The sequence below is a fragment of the Bicyclus anynana genome, chromosome 9, assembly GCF_947172395.1.
Source record: "Bicyclus anynana chromosome 9, ilBicAnyn1.1, whole genome shotgun sequence".
Taxonomy (NCBI): Eukaryota; Metazoa; Arthropoda; class Insecta; order Lepidoptera; family Nymphalidae; genus Bicyclus; species Bicyclus anynana.
This window is the reverse complement of record NC_069091.1, coordinates 9,547,796-9,564,119: the sequence shown is the minus strand read 5'-3', so window position 1 is coordinate 9,564,119 and position 16,324 is coordinate 9,547,796. Positions and strand designations below refer to the sequence as shown.

Here is a 16,324-nt window from a genome sequence, read left to right as displayed (position 1 = left end):
TAGACTTTCTCGAATCTTATTGGGAACTAGCACGTTCGAAACTCCGTTGGCGTGAAATTTAGATCTTTACGAATCCCACGAGAATCGTGGAGTTTTCCGAAATAAAGCCTTAAAATAAAGTAGCAAGGTAGCCTCTATTCCAAATTTTAGCCAAATTGATTCAAAAGTTTCAGTATGAATGAGTTACAGCCACATGAGCTTGAGCTTCAATAATGTTAGTGTAATTTCGGTTGTAACTTTGTAACTTAAATAAAAAAACTTTTATTGACCAATCTAATTTTTTTTAAAGAGGGAGGAATCTTAAGCTACTCTTTATCCCGAAAAAATATGTTCTAAGGTTCCCGCGGGATTTGTAATACTCGCATCAGTCCGCTAGTATTCGCATAAATTATATAAAAGTAATGATTATAATTGAATCACTAAAGTAAATAACAAGAATCTAAACCAAATAAACTTTCACGGTAACATCGAGTATTGTTAATGCCTAAAGGCTTTGTTCCATTAATTACTGTGGGCTGTCCTGCCTGGTTTCGCAACGAAATAACGCGCGACGAATTCCCTACGTTTCAATTAAAAGGCTTTCCCTAGATCAATAACAATGATGCTCATGTGTACTCGTATACGTGCGTGACAATAGAGTGATAGCAATTTTATTTTAATGAATATAAAAAAAAAATACCGACCGAATTGAGAACCTCCTCCTTTTTGAAGTCGGTTAAAAATAGAAGACGCCCGCGACTTCGTCCGCTTGGAATTCAGTTCACACACACATCCCGCGGGAACCATAGAATTTTCCGGGATGAAATGTAGCCTACGTGTTAATCCAGAGTAAAATCTATTTCTATTCATAATTTCAGCCAAATCGCTTAAGTAACCGCAGCGCAAAGGAGGAATGAAAGTATACACACACTAATTAGACTCCAACTAGTGCCTTGTCTATCCTCCATAATATCAGTGTGATAGAAACTTAGTAGTTAACTCACTTTTGAAGCGAAATTTTTTTTAGCCGCGTTGGGCACTTTTTGGTAGGGGAAAATAGTTTGGGTTCGCGTCACCAACATGCTCATGACTGGCCCACGTGCAGTGCAGTATGCGTTTGACACTTTTTGGATGGGTAAAATCTTTTATTTTTAATATACTTTACAAGTTAGCTCTTGACTAAAATCACACCTGATGGTAAGAGATGAAACAATCTAAGATGAAAGCAGGCTAATTTTCTAGGTGGAGGGTGAAAATCCACACCTCTATTAGTTTCTACACGACACCGTACCGAATACTAAACCGCTAGGCGGTACGAATTTGTCAGTAGGCTGGTTAGTTACCACCCTACTGACAAATTGGGTAGCAGTGAGGAGTCTAAACAATGCGATTCCTAGCGGCTGACCTTTTAAAAATCCATACATACTCGTACATGTTCATAATTATAATTTATTTAAATAAAATATTTACCACAGCATTTCTACAATCTTTAAATTTAACAAACGCCTGCCCGCAAAAAACACATGATCGGGATCGGATACCTATTACAAAATTTCAGCCTTCGCTACTGGTAACGGTGCCTTCCGGCGTTTGTGTTACCTGACACGTACAATTTCAATACCTTCAGGGCAATAGAATAGGCATCTTCTAGGCAAGCGCGCTTCGCCATAGACCTCATAATTGCATTCCATCAGGCATGATTGTAGTCAAACGCAAGCCTAAAAAATCTATCGACAGTATCTATAGCTGCCAATTTTATCTAACAACAAGTACATACTAGTAGGAGAGGTAATCTTTATCATATCTTCCAATACTAATATAAATAAAACTTTCTTTTCAATTGATTGGTCTCGGTCGAGCGTGACGACTTCAACTCTTAAAATAAGTGCCAACATTCTCTCAAATCATTTCTCTTTTTTTTCTCTATTGTAAAGTACCAAATTGGTACTTCATAAAATTACGATCTAGCCTACTTAAGTGACTAATTAGTAATTTAGCTTTAACCTAAACTTATAGTATATTATTATCATACTAAGATAATGTCCAATAACTTAATCTTAGTCTTTCACTAACTATTACGTCTTTAGGTCACTTTGTTCACGTGATCTTCCATATAGCACTTAACACTACACTATCACATCATTTCTCGTGTATAAAAATGTATTCACTTGTTAGACAAAAACGCATTTTAGTGTATATTTTCTATCATGTGCAATGTTTACCGTAGCGTGGAGCTATTGTTACAGTGGCGCGTGCCTTAAAATAGTTTTCAACGGATTCAGTAAGGAATTTATGAGCTATGAATATGCTTTTACAATATGCATTACTTCATTCTCTTGTTCAGTTTCACTATTTATTCGCTTACACTGTGTTACAATCGTATAGCTTTTTAAGTTATTAAAGTAGTTGAAAGAACCAATCATCACCATCATTATCAGCCGATGGACGTCCTCTGCTGGACATAGGCCTCTTGCATGGACTTCCAAACACAACGGTCTTGCAACCCCCTCGGTCCACCTAGTGGGGGGTCGACCAACATTGCGCTCACCGATAGAAGAACAATAATAATTCTTTGAATATAATTCGGATTGTAGATGAAAAATGGAAAGCAATCGTAAAAATGGAAGTCAAGTTAACTTAAATTATAATAAAAGCTTGTCGCGCAATTTGAAAATAAACTAGTACCAATTTAAATATGTAAATTGATCTGGTTACTTGGAAATATAATAAATATGCTTTTATATCATTTAAGTTGTACATAATGAGGTTATAAGTTGATAGTTAAAATGTTGAAAGGAAAAAATATTTTCTTCTTTTTAGAGCGTTTAAATAAAAGCTTTTTTTAAAAAGTTTTTTACTTATAATTTATTGCTTGTAAAAATTACTGTAGTAGGATTAACCTTGTGTACTGATTATTTAAATAATGTTTTCTGGTTTCATTATTAGCTATAAAATTAATTAATTATTTAATTAATGTCAAAGATACTCAGAGGCTTAAATCGGCTTTCATCTTTAACAAAAAGTAGAGTAAATTATTACATGTAGGTATTTTATATTAATAAATTTATTTTACACACACAAGACTCCTTTTTATTCCAAATTACTGGTTATTGAACTTTAACTAAACTTAAAAATTGTGTCGTTAAAACTAAATTTAACTTTTTATCCTAATAATGGCAGGCGTCCACAGATTCGCATCGTACGTATCGGACGCATGACATCAAACGGGTTTTTAATTTGACGGTAGATGAAAACCGTTCGATGCGATCAGTACGATACGGATCAGTGAACGCACTTGTATGGCATTTCTATACAAAGAATTCTAAAATCCGTTTGATACGATGCGTCCGATACGTCCGATGCGGTCCTGTAAACGCCTACCATAGAACATTCGAAGAAAGAGGATTTCATGCAGACAAAACCACAAAAATTTGCTAGTTTTTGGTATAAATCTTAGTTATCAGTGAAATGATTGTCCATACCATGTTCATAATCTGAAACAAAATGAAAATCTATGAATCATTCGCAGTCATTATTTAGTATGTTCCTCATATCTGAGTATCGAGACAACCATAAAGACTAGTATTTTTTTTAAATTCTTGTCTGACTGTCTGTCTTAATAAATAATAAATAAATTTTAATGGCACTTTCACTAGAAGGTAGAGGAGGATATTGAACAACAACTAGGCTACTTTTTAATCTGGAAAATGAAAAATGGTTCTCGCGGAATTCGTTAAAAACTGAATTTCACGCGCACGAAGTCGCATGTGTCGGCGCGAGTGAGCTATACGATCAGTTGGCTTGTGTCATCATGAGCCTCGATAGTACGAAGTGTTCCGTGAGGAGTAGTCGGAGGCCGAGTTTTGACTATATAGGCGACTAGCACCTTCTTGTGGTGACGTCCGTTCCACACCTTTTGTTGGAACCTTCATAGATTATTTTGGGATAGACGGGGAGTGTTAACTAGTTTTACACGTCTTAAACCCTACATACAAGGTCACAAGTCCGGGACTTCACTTGAAAGTTTTTCTCTGTCACTCGAGGGTTTATTGGTGACATTCTTAGTGGGAATTGTAAGACCTGATAGGTCCCATTCCCATCTCATTCATTAATCGTTTTTTTGCTTTTTAAATCCGCTTCTGATGATCAAACCCGTTTTTCCGACACGCGCGTCCGGTAGTTTAAAATATTTTTGTATGGACCCAATCCGGCTGATGATAACTTACACTAAGTTGAAACTACCTCGGTCAAGTGGCTACTCTTTCGGGCGCAGGCAACGAGGTCGCGGGGCGATTCAGAAATATAATATTTTTCTTCAACAAAATTCTTCGTAGCTTACACGGAGTTGAGTACTTTTACAACCCTACCATACCATATCTATAGTATAATAAATGGTCACAAGAATTCATAAAAACGTGGCTCTATCAATTCTAGTTAGATAATTTTATAACTCCAGAAATCCAATCCAGAGTCTGTTAAAACCGTTTCATTTCTACCAAAGGACAAAGAATAACTTTATTTTATTGTATCCGTCATCAAAATCAACAACTTGATACCTTATTCTATACCTACTAATATTATGAAGAGAACTGATAATATTATAAAATAATTCTTTTACCACTAGAAAGCCACGTTATTTGCGCGTATCATAGGATATATTTTAACCCCATTCTCTCATGGGAACGAGAACTACGCGTATGAAACCGCGGGCGTCTGCTAGTCATCTTTAAAAGTATAAAACAATATACCACACCATACACTTAACGAAGAAAAGTATTTTTAATAAAAAAAGGGTACGTACCTACTTTAGAATTAATTGTTTATGAAACACGGCTAAAACTCACGTGATATAATGTCGGAGTATACCCGACTAGTTTAATAATCAATTAATAAGAATAGTTTGAATTCCAAAAAAAGTTTAAAATTATTACTATTTGATCAAATAACAAGATAATTGACAATGAAAATTAAAAATTAAAATTAATCTTAATATTATATTCTAAGCAATCAATTGTAAAACAAAATTTAACATGACCCTGAACTGATCACGAATTATAATTTATTACAGATTGTTTTTTTTTATTCTTTAAATGTAAGCTCTTGACTACAATCGCACCTGATGGTAAGTGATGATGCAATCTAAGATGAAAGCGGGCTAACGGGCTGGATAGAGTAGGATGGAAATCCATATCCCTTATTATCCTGTACTTTCGAAAGAAAAAAAAGTGTAACTGAAATCTAGGTAACGTAATTACAGCAAACGAAAAAACCTTTTAATTAAAATGTCACTTCGGAATTATTATAATGTAAATTCTCGCCGCATTATAAATATAATTAAAGTGTCATTTTAAATAAAGTACGAAATAAATTAATCTCTACCAACAAGACTTTCACATAAAAACTTGGCAAGTACCCACCGTTTTAAAAGTCGTCAAAGATATTTTAGTAAAACTCGTGGAACTGATGTAAGTGGCACGCTGTGACCTAAAAAGTAAAATGTGTAAGAAATTAACAGCTTTTTAATGTCCTCTTGCAGAGCTTAGAGCCTTGGCTGAAGAAGCTTGGAACACTTTTATACGCTTGTGTGTCAACGATTTCTTAGAAATAAAGATAATTTATTTAATTTTTCATTACATCACAATAACAACCCATATACAGCTCATTGCTGAGCTCGAGTCTCCTCTCAGAATGAGAGGGGTAAGGCCAATAGTCCACGCTGGCCCAATGCGGATTGGCAGACTTCACACACGCAGAGAATTAGGATAATTCTCTGGTGTGTGAAGTCTCACAGAACATAAATGAAGGTTTCCTCACGATGTTTTCCTTCACCGATTGAGACACGTGATATTTAATTTCTTAAAATGCACACAGCTGAAAAGTTGGAGGTGCATGCCCCGGACCGGATTCGAACCCACACCCTCTGGAATCGGAGGCAGAGGTCATATCCACTGGTCTATCACGGCTCTTTTTTCATTATATTTATTAATTTGTTTAAATCTTATGATCTCTTATAAACATAACAATGGCATACAACTATAATAAAGCCATGCTCGATGTGCATTGCTTACAAACAAAAAAATTAGAAATGAAGGTATAAAACACGTAATTTCATAACTTATTTATTTTTAGTTATGTATTGCTTTTTATATATAAAATACATATTCAAAATATATTAACTATATCTAATTGTTCTAAGCTTAATGATCAAATTATTTTCATTCATTTCGTTGTTAATTATAATTATTATAAGGTATGACATAACTAACGATTTATATCCTTATTTTTAATTTATTTGTTGGTAAACATCGAGTATGGCTTTAGTATATTCCTTGAGCACCTTGCATGTGAACTCAAAACAATGAAATATATTGCGCGTAAATTGTCTATCATAGAATAGAAATATCAGTATAAATATAGTTTACTGATATTAATCTCAGGGTCTACTAATCCGATTAAAAAAATATTTTACTCATAGAATGAGAGCTACATTACCAGTGAAATAGGCTATATTTTATTCCCGTATTCCCACAGAAAACTATGCGGGTGACACCGGGGCGCCTGCTATGATTAAATAAAAATAGTGTGTAAAAATGATTTTAGATGAAAACACTTTCTTGTTTCGTACTTTACCTTATAATGCTAAGCAATATCATCTTTCTATGTCTGCATGATAGATCTTCCCAAGGGCTATCGTAAATTGCAATAGCGACATCTGTTGCCTAAAATTTTTAAAGAAACTTGAAATATCTATCTAATTACCAAACCAATTTACTTTTAGCAATATACTATATCCTATATTCTGTTACTGCTATTTTGAAAGTTCATCATCATCATCATCATCATCATCATCATCATATCAGCCAATGGACGTCATGTAGTTATTGGATGGACTTAGGCCTTTTGTAGGGACTTCCAAATATCACGAACCTCAGCCGTCTGCATCCAACGAATCCCTGCAAATCAATTGTTGTCGTCCACCTGGTGGGGGGTCAACCAACACTTGTATATATTTTGTATTAGGTATTAACTACTTAACCAATGAAACCTAGAGTGAGGTAACTATATAGAGATAGCTAAAAAAATAAAGCTGTTAATCTCGAAAAAAACAGTTACATATTTACGCCTTTTCAGTACAATTGGTTTAAAATCAATAACTTAGTTAAGTATATCTAGAGAAACGATAAATAAAGATTGAACACAAGAGAAGAGAAGAGAAGAGAATTATTTTATTTATTTATTTTATTTTTTATTCTACAAAAAACATATTTAAATTAAGCCTAACGATATTATTATTAATGAGTAGCGATAGTGTAGTCATAAGAGATAAAAAAGTGAGAAACTGATGGCTAGTTAAAGTCTTTACTTAAGTTTTTAGCATGTTAAGATATTATAAGGTTACGCCAAATTAGTCCGCTAGTTTTATTTAATTAGTATAAATTAAATGCACTATTTTATGACTGACGTTTCAAAAGTTCTTCTAAACTAAGCCTAAATTAAAAGAACTTTGACTTTGACTTTTGACTTTTACATAATTACCGAATCAGTAACGAGTTGTCCTTCTCTGCAGCAGTAAAAAATATTGATGATTGATATAACAGAAATCATGAAATTTTTCATGTCTTCGAGTCTGCAGTTTATCTAAAATATAAAAAATTGTTATTATTAGATATTTTAATATGGCAAACATTATTTAAAAAAAAAAAATAGAAAATATGTAGGTATAGGTAATATGCAATTTTTGAAAAAGTTCTACTAATGGGGATGTTGACTAGGTTTGAATATATTGATTTTGATGAGACATTCGGGTAAATAAGGTCAAATGTTAACTAATTTATACGTTAAAAGCAAAGATTGTCTGGTTATTTGCAAAGTAAATAAAATTTCAAACTGTATTAAAAACATTCTATCGTAATTAGATGAAAATTCATACAGCTTCTTTACATTAAACGTGACATTTTGAACTACAAAATTAAATGCACAAATAACAAAGATATTTGTCATTTTGTTTGAACGCCCATACAAATCAACCGATCATTATGATCTGCGACGTCATAAATTCGTGCCATTTTGTTTGAGGCGTTTTTCAGGGATTTGTGGCAGTGCCGCAAATACACCTTTTAAATCCCTGTAGCTCCGAAAGTAATGAACGCAGATATCCTGTTACATTTACAAAATTGCTTAACTATCAGCATACTCTTAATTTTTATATAAATAAATTAAGAACTGTCATCATCCCTATTCAATAATGCTTAATAATTTGTTTTTTTTTTTACTAACTCGAATATTTATTATAAAATAGTTTGCTTATATATCTACAACTTACTCTTGCGGCTATCCCATAGAAGCAGACGGTGACAGTGACAAACACCCCTTGAATGATAAAAATTGCCCCATACGCATCACCCAGTTGCACCAACATTCTGTAAACATAACAATATACCGTAGGTATACTCGTATACAGTGCCGAATTCGATGACGAATCAGAAATCTAGGAAAATAAAAAAAATCAATATATCATTATTTCCTATGTGAGCAATACTGTTTTCTGAAATAACTGAACCGCGAAATATGAAAGTCAGCTAACTAAATTTATATAACTAAAACTATATTTTAAAAAACTAAAATTTTTATTTATTTTTGTTACGACCACACATTTATTTTTCACTACTCTTGCTCAAAAACATTGTCATATTACCACTCCACAGCGGGGGTAAACAAGCATTTCAGCCTCTAGGGGCTAAAGTAATTTTGTTTTTTTAATTTTTGTCTGTTACGAGTACTAGCCAAGTACTAGCCTACTTTATAACGAAAGAGGTTTTATTAGTAAGTAGAGTCATCGTAGATAAGGCCCTTCTTCTTCTTCTTTTGGTTATATGGCTCCGCGCGTCGAGGGATTGAGCCAGAGGTAAGGTCCTGATTGGTTGATAAAAATAAAACTTGAAATTGGAATAAAATGCAGCGTTCTTGTCTGTGGAATGCGGTTATTTTTTCATTTGATTTTTATTGAGTTGCGAATTTAAAGAACGAAATTTGAAGACAAGTTTGTACGGTGTTAATCAGAACCTTTGCCTATTCTTCATGGGAAAAAAATTATAAAAATTATATTAGTAAAGAAAAAAAAATTAAAGAGCGAGTATTTAAAATCAATTTGCTGTGAATAATCCACACTTGATTTTTTTTTAAGAAATTCATTGTGAATTTGTGACCGTAATTTACATATATCGCAACATTAATTGTTCATCTATTGAGAATGGTGACCCTAATTTAAAGATGGAACAAAAAGAAACCTACAAATTAAATACCTACGAAAAATTTAATAAGTGGAGAAAAGAACAACAAGTGATTCACCTACGGAAAAAGTTTTTTAAACTTCTTCCTAACTAATAATTAATAAACTAATAACTTCTACGTTTACCTCACATACTCATTATTCATCTTCACAGCAGTCAGAAATTAAGTTACCGGGTAAAAGCATCTCTCTTAACATAAATTTTTCCAAGTTCGTACATTTAACTTTTAATTAAAATAGAACATTGAATTACCGTACGGAATTATTTTATAATCTCGCAATCGTAGTGAAAAATATAGTGTAACACGTACATTTATTACTTCTATTTTAGTAATTTGCAATTTATTTACAAAAATTCTACATCATGGCAAAACCATAAAATAACGTACCGAATTGATTTCTTTTACTTTATTTACATCATCACTTCAGCTGTTGAATGTCCATTGCTACTTTTTCAGTCACTGTTTTGTGTTCGAAACGCTTTTTTAAACCGATCTTGCCTTTGTGTTTGATACACAAAACACAGGCGGTTTTGTTCCAAACACTGTTGTTGTTTAGAAATCAAAACCGCGGGTGACCACTGACCAGCGGCGACTAACACTGCACTTGCGAGGTCGCCATTTTAGCAATTAATGGTGTTTGTGTGCGTGCGTATATACGTATGCGTGTAGAATAATTATAATTGCTTAAGTTGATAAAAATGCTATGCTTGTTGTAAATAATTGTAATAGCTTTACCATGGCAGTGCCACATGTATTTTTTTTTTTTTTTATTTCTACAACGATTTGATTTGATAACTTGTAACTTAGAATAAAAGCAGATTCAAAAAGAATTTTATATAAAAACTATTAACTTACTCTGATAATAGATTATGTTTACGAATTGTCTTCTTTAATTTAGCATCTTTGTCTGATCCTTTTCCTTTAATAGTATCCTTAAAATCTTCTTGGAGTAGCATAAATAGTGTCCGTAGTTGGTTCATTGTTAGTGAAAGAAAAAACATGCTGCCATTTATTAAGTACGACATCTTGTATACTAAAAAAAATTAATTGTGTTAGAAGTATTGGTACTATAATAGTAGTTACAAAAGTTATTTTATAGATTTAACTTGTGGTTAGTTTCAAATACAATTACATAATTAAAGATAGTTATAAAAGAATTCATTTCAAACTTAAATAGAAATATTGCATTTTCGTATCCTACCCACAAATAGACGTTACATATACAGTGAAAAGAACAGTATAACGAAAACAGAGAGAATTATTTTATTTATTTATTTTATTTTTTATTCTACAAAAAACATATTTAAATTAAGCCTAACGATATTATTATTAATGAGTAGCGATAGTGTAGTCATAAGAGATAAAAAAGTGAGAAACTGATAGTTAGTTAAAGTCTTTACTTAAGTTTTTAGCATGTTATGATATTATAAGGTTACGCCAAATTAGTCCGCTAGTTTTATTTAATTAGTATAAATTATCAATATAGCCTACGCAATAAAAAGCATTCTTCTAACAATATATTATTACTAGCGAACACCCGCGATTTCTTCATTTAGGAAAAACATTATTGATCCCGAGATATAATATATGTATAAAACGTTAACACGCGAGAGAATTCGTAGGCAATAATTAGCTAATATTGTATAAAACAAAATACTTACTAATCCAGTAGTCTAACAAATAAACAATAACAAAGACAGCGATATTGTTTTGATAATCAAAAGACAACGTGAATTTTAGCGGAGTAACGTAAGGAACGTCGCGTTTTAGTAAGAATTTCTTTGTTAACATTATCACCAGCGGCAAACCCAAATAAAAATGTACGAATATTTGTAGCATTTTGCAGTAACCTGGAAAAAAATACCTAATTTATATAATTGAAATGTCTGTCTGTCATTTAAATTTTTCAAGTGCACTATTTACACTATACTAAAATGTAATCAAATTTTTGTTTGTTTTTCTGTTTTTTGAACAGCTAATGTCTGGCTTAACAGATTTTAATGGGATTATCACTGATAGATAGAGATTATGATTCTTCTCAAGTTACCGAGCGTGTCGAAATCGGGTTGACGTCAGAAACAGAATTAAAGAGCAAAGCACGATTATTGAATGGGATCCTATCAGGTCTAACGATTCCCACTAAGAAATACCTTGAGCAAAGTCCCAGACTTGTGACCGAAGGATGTAGGTTTAAAGACATCTTTTAAAACTAATTAACACTCCCCTTCTCCGCTTAAATTATTCTCCCCGCCTATTCCAACATAATCCATGAATCCCCGCCTATGCCAACATAATCCATGAAGGTTTATCCAACAAGAGGTGTGGACGGATTGAACGTCACAACAAGAATGAGCTAGGCCGCCCGAGCGGTCTCCTACTCTCCACCTAACCCACGGAACATTTCGTACTATCTCGATCGAATGACTCACTCGTCGCACGCGCAACCTAGCTGATTTTCTATTAACCCATTTTTTGTCTAATATGTTTATCACATAAATACACTAAAATTATCGATTTATTTTAGACTAGCGGACGCCCGCGACTTCGTCCGCGAGGAATTCAGTTTTTTACAAATCCCTCGGGAACCATGGATTTTTCGAAATATAAAGTAGCCTATGTGTTAATCCAGTATTTCCATTCTAAATTTTAGCCAAATCGCTTTAGTAGTAGCGGTGTTAAAGACTAACAAACATCCAAACAAACATACGTCCATAAAAATTTTTAAATATTAGTACCTGAATTTTGTATGTTACTTACTGGAATTGTATAAATCGACTTGTTTCACTTGATCACGTTTCAACGTGTCGAGTTTACCACCCGAAGCAAAATCATTACTCCAAATGTTTTCAAGTTTCATTACATAGTTTTTTATTTTGTCCTTAATGAAAAGTAAATGCAAATATGTTATAGAACCTGCAAGTTAAAACATAAAAAAAAATATTATTTTAAGGTATATAGGCATCTTACAAGTATATGTAAAGGCATAAAAAACTTATTAGTATATTATATTTTTAGATAATTGATTTGATTTTAATGAGACACAATTTTTCAATAAAAAAAGTGTGTGTCAGCTCCGACGCTCGAATGGAGCTTACTCCATAGTTTATATCTATATACTAGTTTACCGAGCCGTGATAGCCCAGTGGATATGACCTCTGCCTCCGATTCCGGAGGGTGTGGGTTCGAATCCGGTCCGGAGCATACACCTCTAACTTTTGAGTTGTGTACATTTTAAAAAATTAAATGTCTCAATCGGTGAAGGAAAACACCGTGAGGAATCTTGCATCCTGCACTGTTTAGCTCGAGTCTCCTCTCAGAATGAGAGGGGTTAGGTCCACCACGCTGGCCCAATGCGGATTGGCAGACTTCACACACGCAGAGAATTAAGAAAATTCTCTGGTATGCAGGTTTCCTCACGATGTTTTCTTTCACCGTATGTGACACGTGATATTTAATTTCTTAATAAGAAATTTATTATTTAATAATAAGATTTTTTAAATTATGAATATAATTCATTCAAAGTATACTTATTACTTACATTCTATAGCATTATAACAGAAAGACAAATCTACAGCTAATTCTAGCAAGTCTGGTGCGTTAAACAATTCCTGGACAACGTATCGCAAATGATTGTACGCGACAATAGTTATACAGAACAATATTACAACAGGCGCATGTTTTATTTTATAAAGTAACACATTCCTCTCATCAAAAATATCGATGCCAGTACATCGGAAATATTTTAAAATCGTCAAATACGGTTTGAAAAACTCAACGTTAATCTGTTTTAAATCTGCCATACTTGCAATTGTTTCGTCGAATGATAACTGAATTGCGAGGGGCACGGGCGCGTTTAATTCGTTTCGATTACAAAGAGCCATGCGATATAAAATAAATATTAAAAACCGTTTAATTTTGTTTTCGTGGATTTTACGTACGCAAGCCAATATTTAGACAGATAATTATTTTATTTTGTATCCGTGCCAATTTCCTCTGATAATATGGTATAAATTTTATGGTGTTGCTACTACAAACAACCTTTACTATTATTATAAAGACGTGAGTTTTAGTCATTGTAAGGGGTTATCTCTGCTTCTACTGAACCAAATTTGAAAATTCAGTTACGAGTAGAAATAACTTTGGAGTTTCTTGCCAACGGGAACGAGAACTACGCAGGTGAAAATGTAAGGCATCAGCTAGTTGCAATAACAAAACAATATTCCGCTCTACATCTCAGTAGTTTTTTTTATACTCTACAAGTTAGCCCTTGACTACAATCTCACCTGATGTTGAGTGAGTGAATCTAAGATGGAAGCGGGCTAACTTGTTAAGAGTAGGATAAAATCCACTCTCCTTTCGGTTTCTACACGACATCGTACCGGTACGCTATAGCGCTTGGCGGCACGTCTTAGTCGGTAGGGTGGTAACTAGCCACGGCCGAAGCCTGCCACCAGCCAGACCTGGACCTTAAAGAAAACCTCAATCTACCCAGCCGGGAATCGAACCCAGAGTCTCCGTCTTGTAAATCCACCGCGCATACCACTGCGCCACGGAGGCCCTCAAAAAAGTAGTGACGTGATAGCCCAGTGGATATGGCCTCTGCTTTCGATTCGAAGGGCGTTGGTTTGAAATCGGGGCATTCACCTCCAACTTTTTAGTTACGTACGTTTAAGATATTAAATATCACTTGTTTCAAAGGAAAAACATTGTGAAGAAAACTGCCTGAGTATTTAATTTATTCGCTTCGTGCGTGAAGTCTGTTAGCCTAACCCCTCTTATTTTGAGAGGAGACTCGTGCTCTGCAGTGAGCCGAATATGGATTGTAATGATGATATTTATACCTGACGTTTCAAAAGTGCTCGTAAACTAAGCCTAATTAAAATGAATTATTATTGACTATTGACTATTGATCTCTCAGTAGGTTCTATTATCAAGGTTTGCCTGTAAGAGATTGCTTTAAAGTAATGTAAAGTATTATTATAAGCCACTTAAATATGGCGACTCCAAACTTGAGGTTATCTTAGTTGTTCTTTGTACATGATACAATAACTGTTTTTATAGGTACTACACCCGTTACTTTGATTCTTGAATAATTTCCACGCCAGCAAAATGCATGATTTTATTTTCTTTTTTCAGATGTTAAAATCCCCACACACGTAATAATTACCTAAGTACACATTACAGTGAATTGTCATTCTAAAATTTTTATTTTGCTCACCAAAAGGTAATGCCAACATTATTCCAACTTCTATCGCTGCAATTTATTTTTCATATTTTTAAATTGTGTAATGCTTTACTAAAAATAATAAATTAAAGTACATGAATATTTTATAGATCACTAATATGACGTTCTTTATTAAACTGTACATGATATAAACCTTTCTCTGGAACCCCTACTATCTATTTTTAAAAACCGCATTAAAATTGCGAAGCTTAATACGAGTAATTGATCTAAGCATACAAACGGCGTGAAGCGACTTCGTTTCATTCGTTCGTTATCAACCCATATCCGGCTCACTCCTGAGCTCGAGTCTCCTCTCAGAATGAGAGGGTTAGACCAATAGTCCACCACGCTGGCCCAATGCGGATTGGCAGACTTCACCTTCGCACAGAATTAAGAATATTCTCTGGTATGCAGGTTTCCTCACGATGTTTTCCTTCACCGTATGAGACACGTGATATTTAAATTCTTAAAATGCACACAACTGAAAAGTTCGAGGTGCATGCCCCGGACCGGATTCAAACCCACACCCTCCAGAATCGGAGGCAGAGGTCATATCCACTGGGCTACCACGGCTCTATCGGAGGGTTCCATACTATGTTAAAATTAATCTATCAAACCTTTAAAAAAATATGTAAATATTTTTCTTATAAAATCCTCTGAAAAGAAAATTTGATGAAATAACAAATATTTTAAAACTTTTATGTTGTAAGATTTATTTTCAGTAAAGCATTTAAAAATGTTGTTATGTGACATAACATGGTACGACAGTTGCATTAAAGGGCTTAATGCTATCACAAGAGTACCTATCGTACTGTTTACGGGTTTATCTGGTTCCTATATATGTGTGTACACGTTATATTGCTGCCTTGGTATTAGATTTGATTAAAAATATATAGGTACTACGTTAACGCAAGGAAAAGCTTGGCAGACAAGCGTTAGTTTTTAATAAAGTTACCATGATTGTTTACGGGGCCATCAAGGCGGCCCTGAGTGTTATAAGCATTTCGATCGCACCGTAACAGATCGCCGTAATGAGAAAAGTTGGATAGACTTCGCGAAGCTCCGAAGCAATGGCAACGCCCGGCAATTTGCCGACACCGGACAATCAATTCAAAAGCTTTTTGCACCTCATATCAAACTTTGAACAACGTTCCACTTTGCCGACACTTACCTACGTTTTTCCCATGCTCAAAGTTCCACAAACTAAGCTCCAATTTGATTACGCATATTGTAAAAAAGAGCCGATACCGGAGGGTGTGGGTTCGAATCCGGTCCAGGGCATGCACCTTCAACTTTTCAGTTGTGTGCATTTTAAGAAATTAAATATCACGTGTATCAAACGGTGAAGGAAAAACATCGTAAGGAGACATGTACATCAGAGAATTTTCTCGGCGTGTGTGAAGTCTGCCAATCCGCATTGGGCCAGCGTGGTGGACTATTGGCCTGATTTCTCTCATTCTGAGAGGAGACTCGAGCTCAGCAGTGAACCGAATATGGGTTGATAATGATGATTGTAAAAAGTTTCGTGCGTGGACGCCCTAAATTTGGAAATATAATGCTTGTACCCTTTCGCTTTTAATTTACGAGTTTTCTTTTTATTTAATTTTTCAATTAAAATTTTCATGTTTCGTAAGGATCTTCTTGTTTTATTTTGTAGCCAATTTGTGTCCCAATTAGCGTTGAAATCAAAGAAACAGCATAAAGTTGAATTTAAAAAAAAAACAACGGTCTCACGATCATGCCGTTTTAAAAGTAATAAACCTATTCAAAAATTAAATATAATTCAAAATGGCTTAGTTCTTTTTTTACAAGTTAGCCCTTGACTACAAT

The 16,324-nt window shown here is 33.9% G+C and overlaps 1 protein-coding gene across 1 annotated transcript; it reads right to left on the bottom strand.

Annotated features, from left to right (window-relative positions):
- Nucleotides 1-2,984: 2,984 nt before the first annotated feature.
- On the bottom strand, nucleotides 2,985-10,250 carry LOC112050606 (odorant receptor 85c-like). The gene is made up of 6 exons (XM_024088900.2): nucleotides 10,126-10,250; nucleotides 8,303-8,399; nucleotides 7,516-7,617; nucleotides 6,610-6,698; nucleotides 5,397-5,463; nucleotides 2,985-3,473 (listed from the first exon to the last, which is right to left on the bottom strand). The coding sequence occupies exons 1-6, from the start codon at nucleotides 10,248-10,250 to the stop codon at nucleotides 3,414-3,416; spliced, it is 540 nt and encodes a 179-aa protein (XP_023944668.2). The 3' UTR covers nucleotides 2,985-3,413.
- Nucleotides 10,251-16,324: the final 6,074 nt, after the last annotated feature.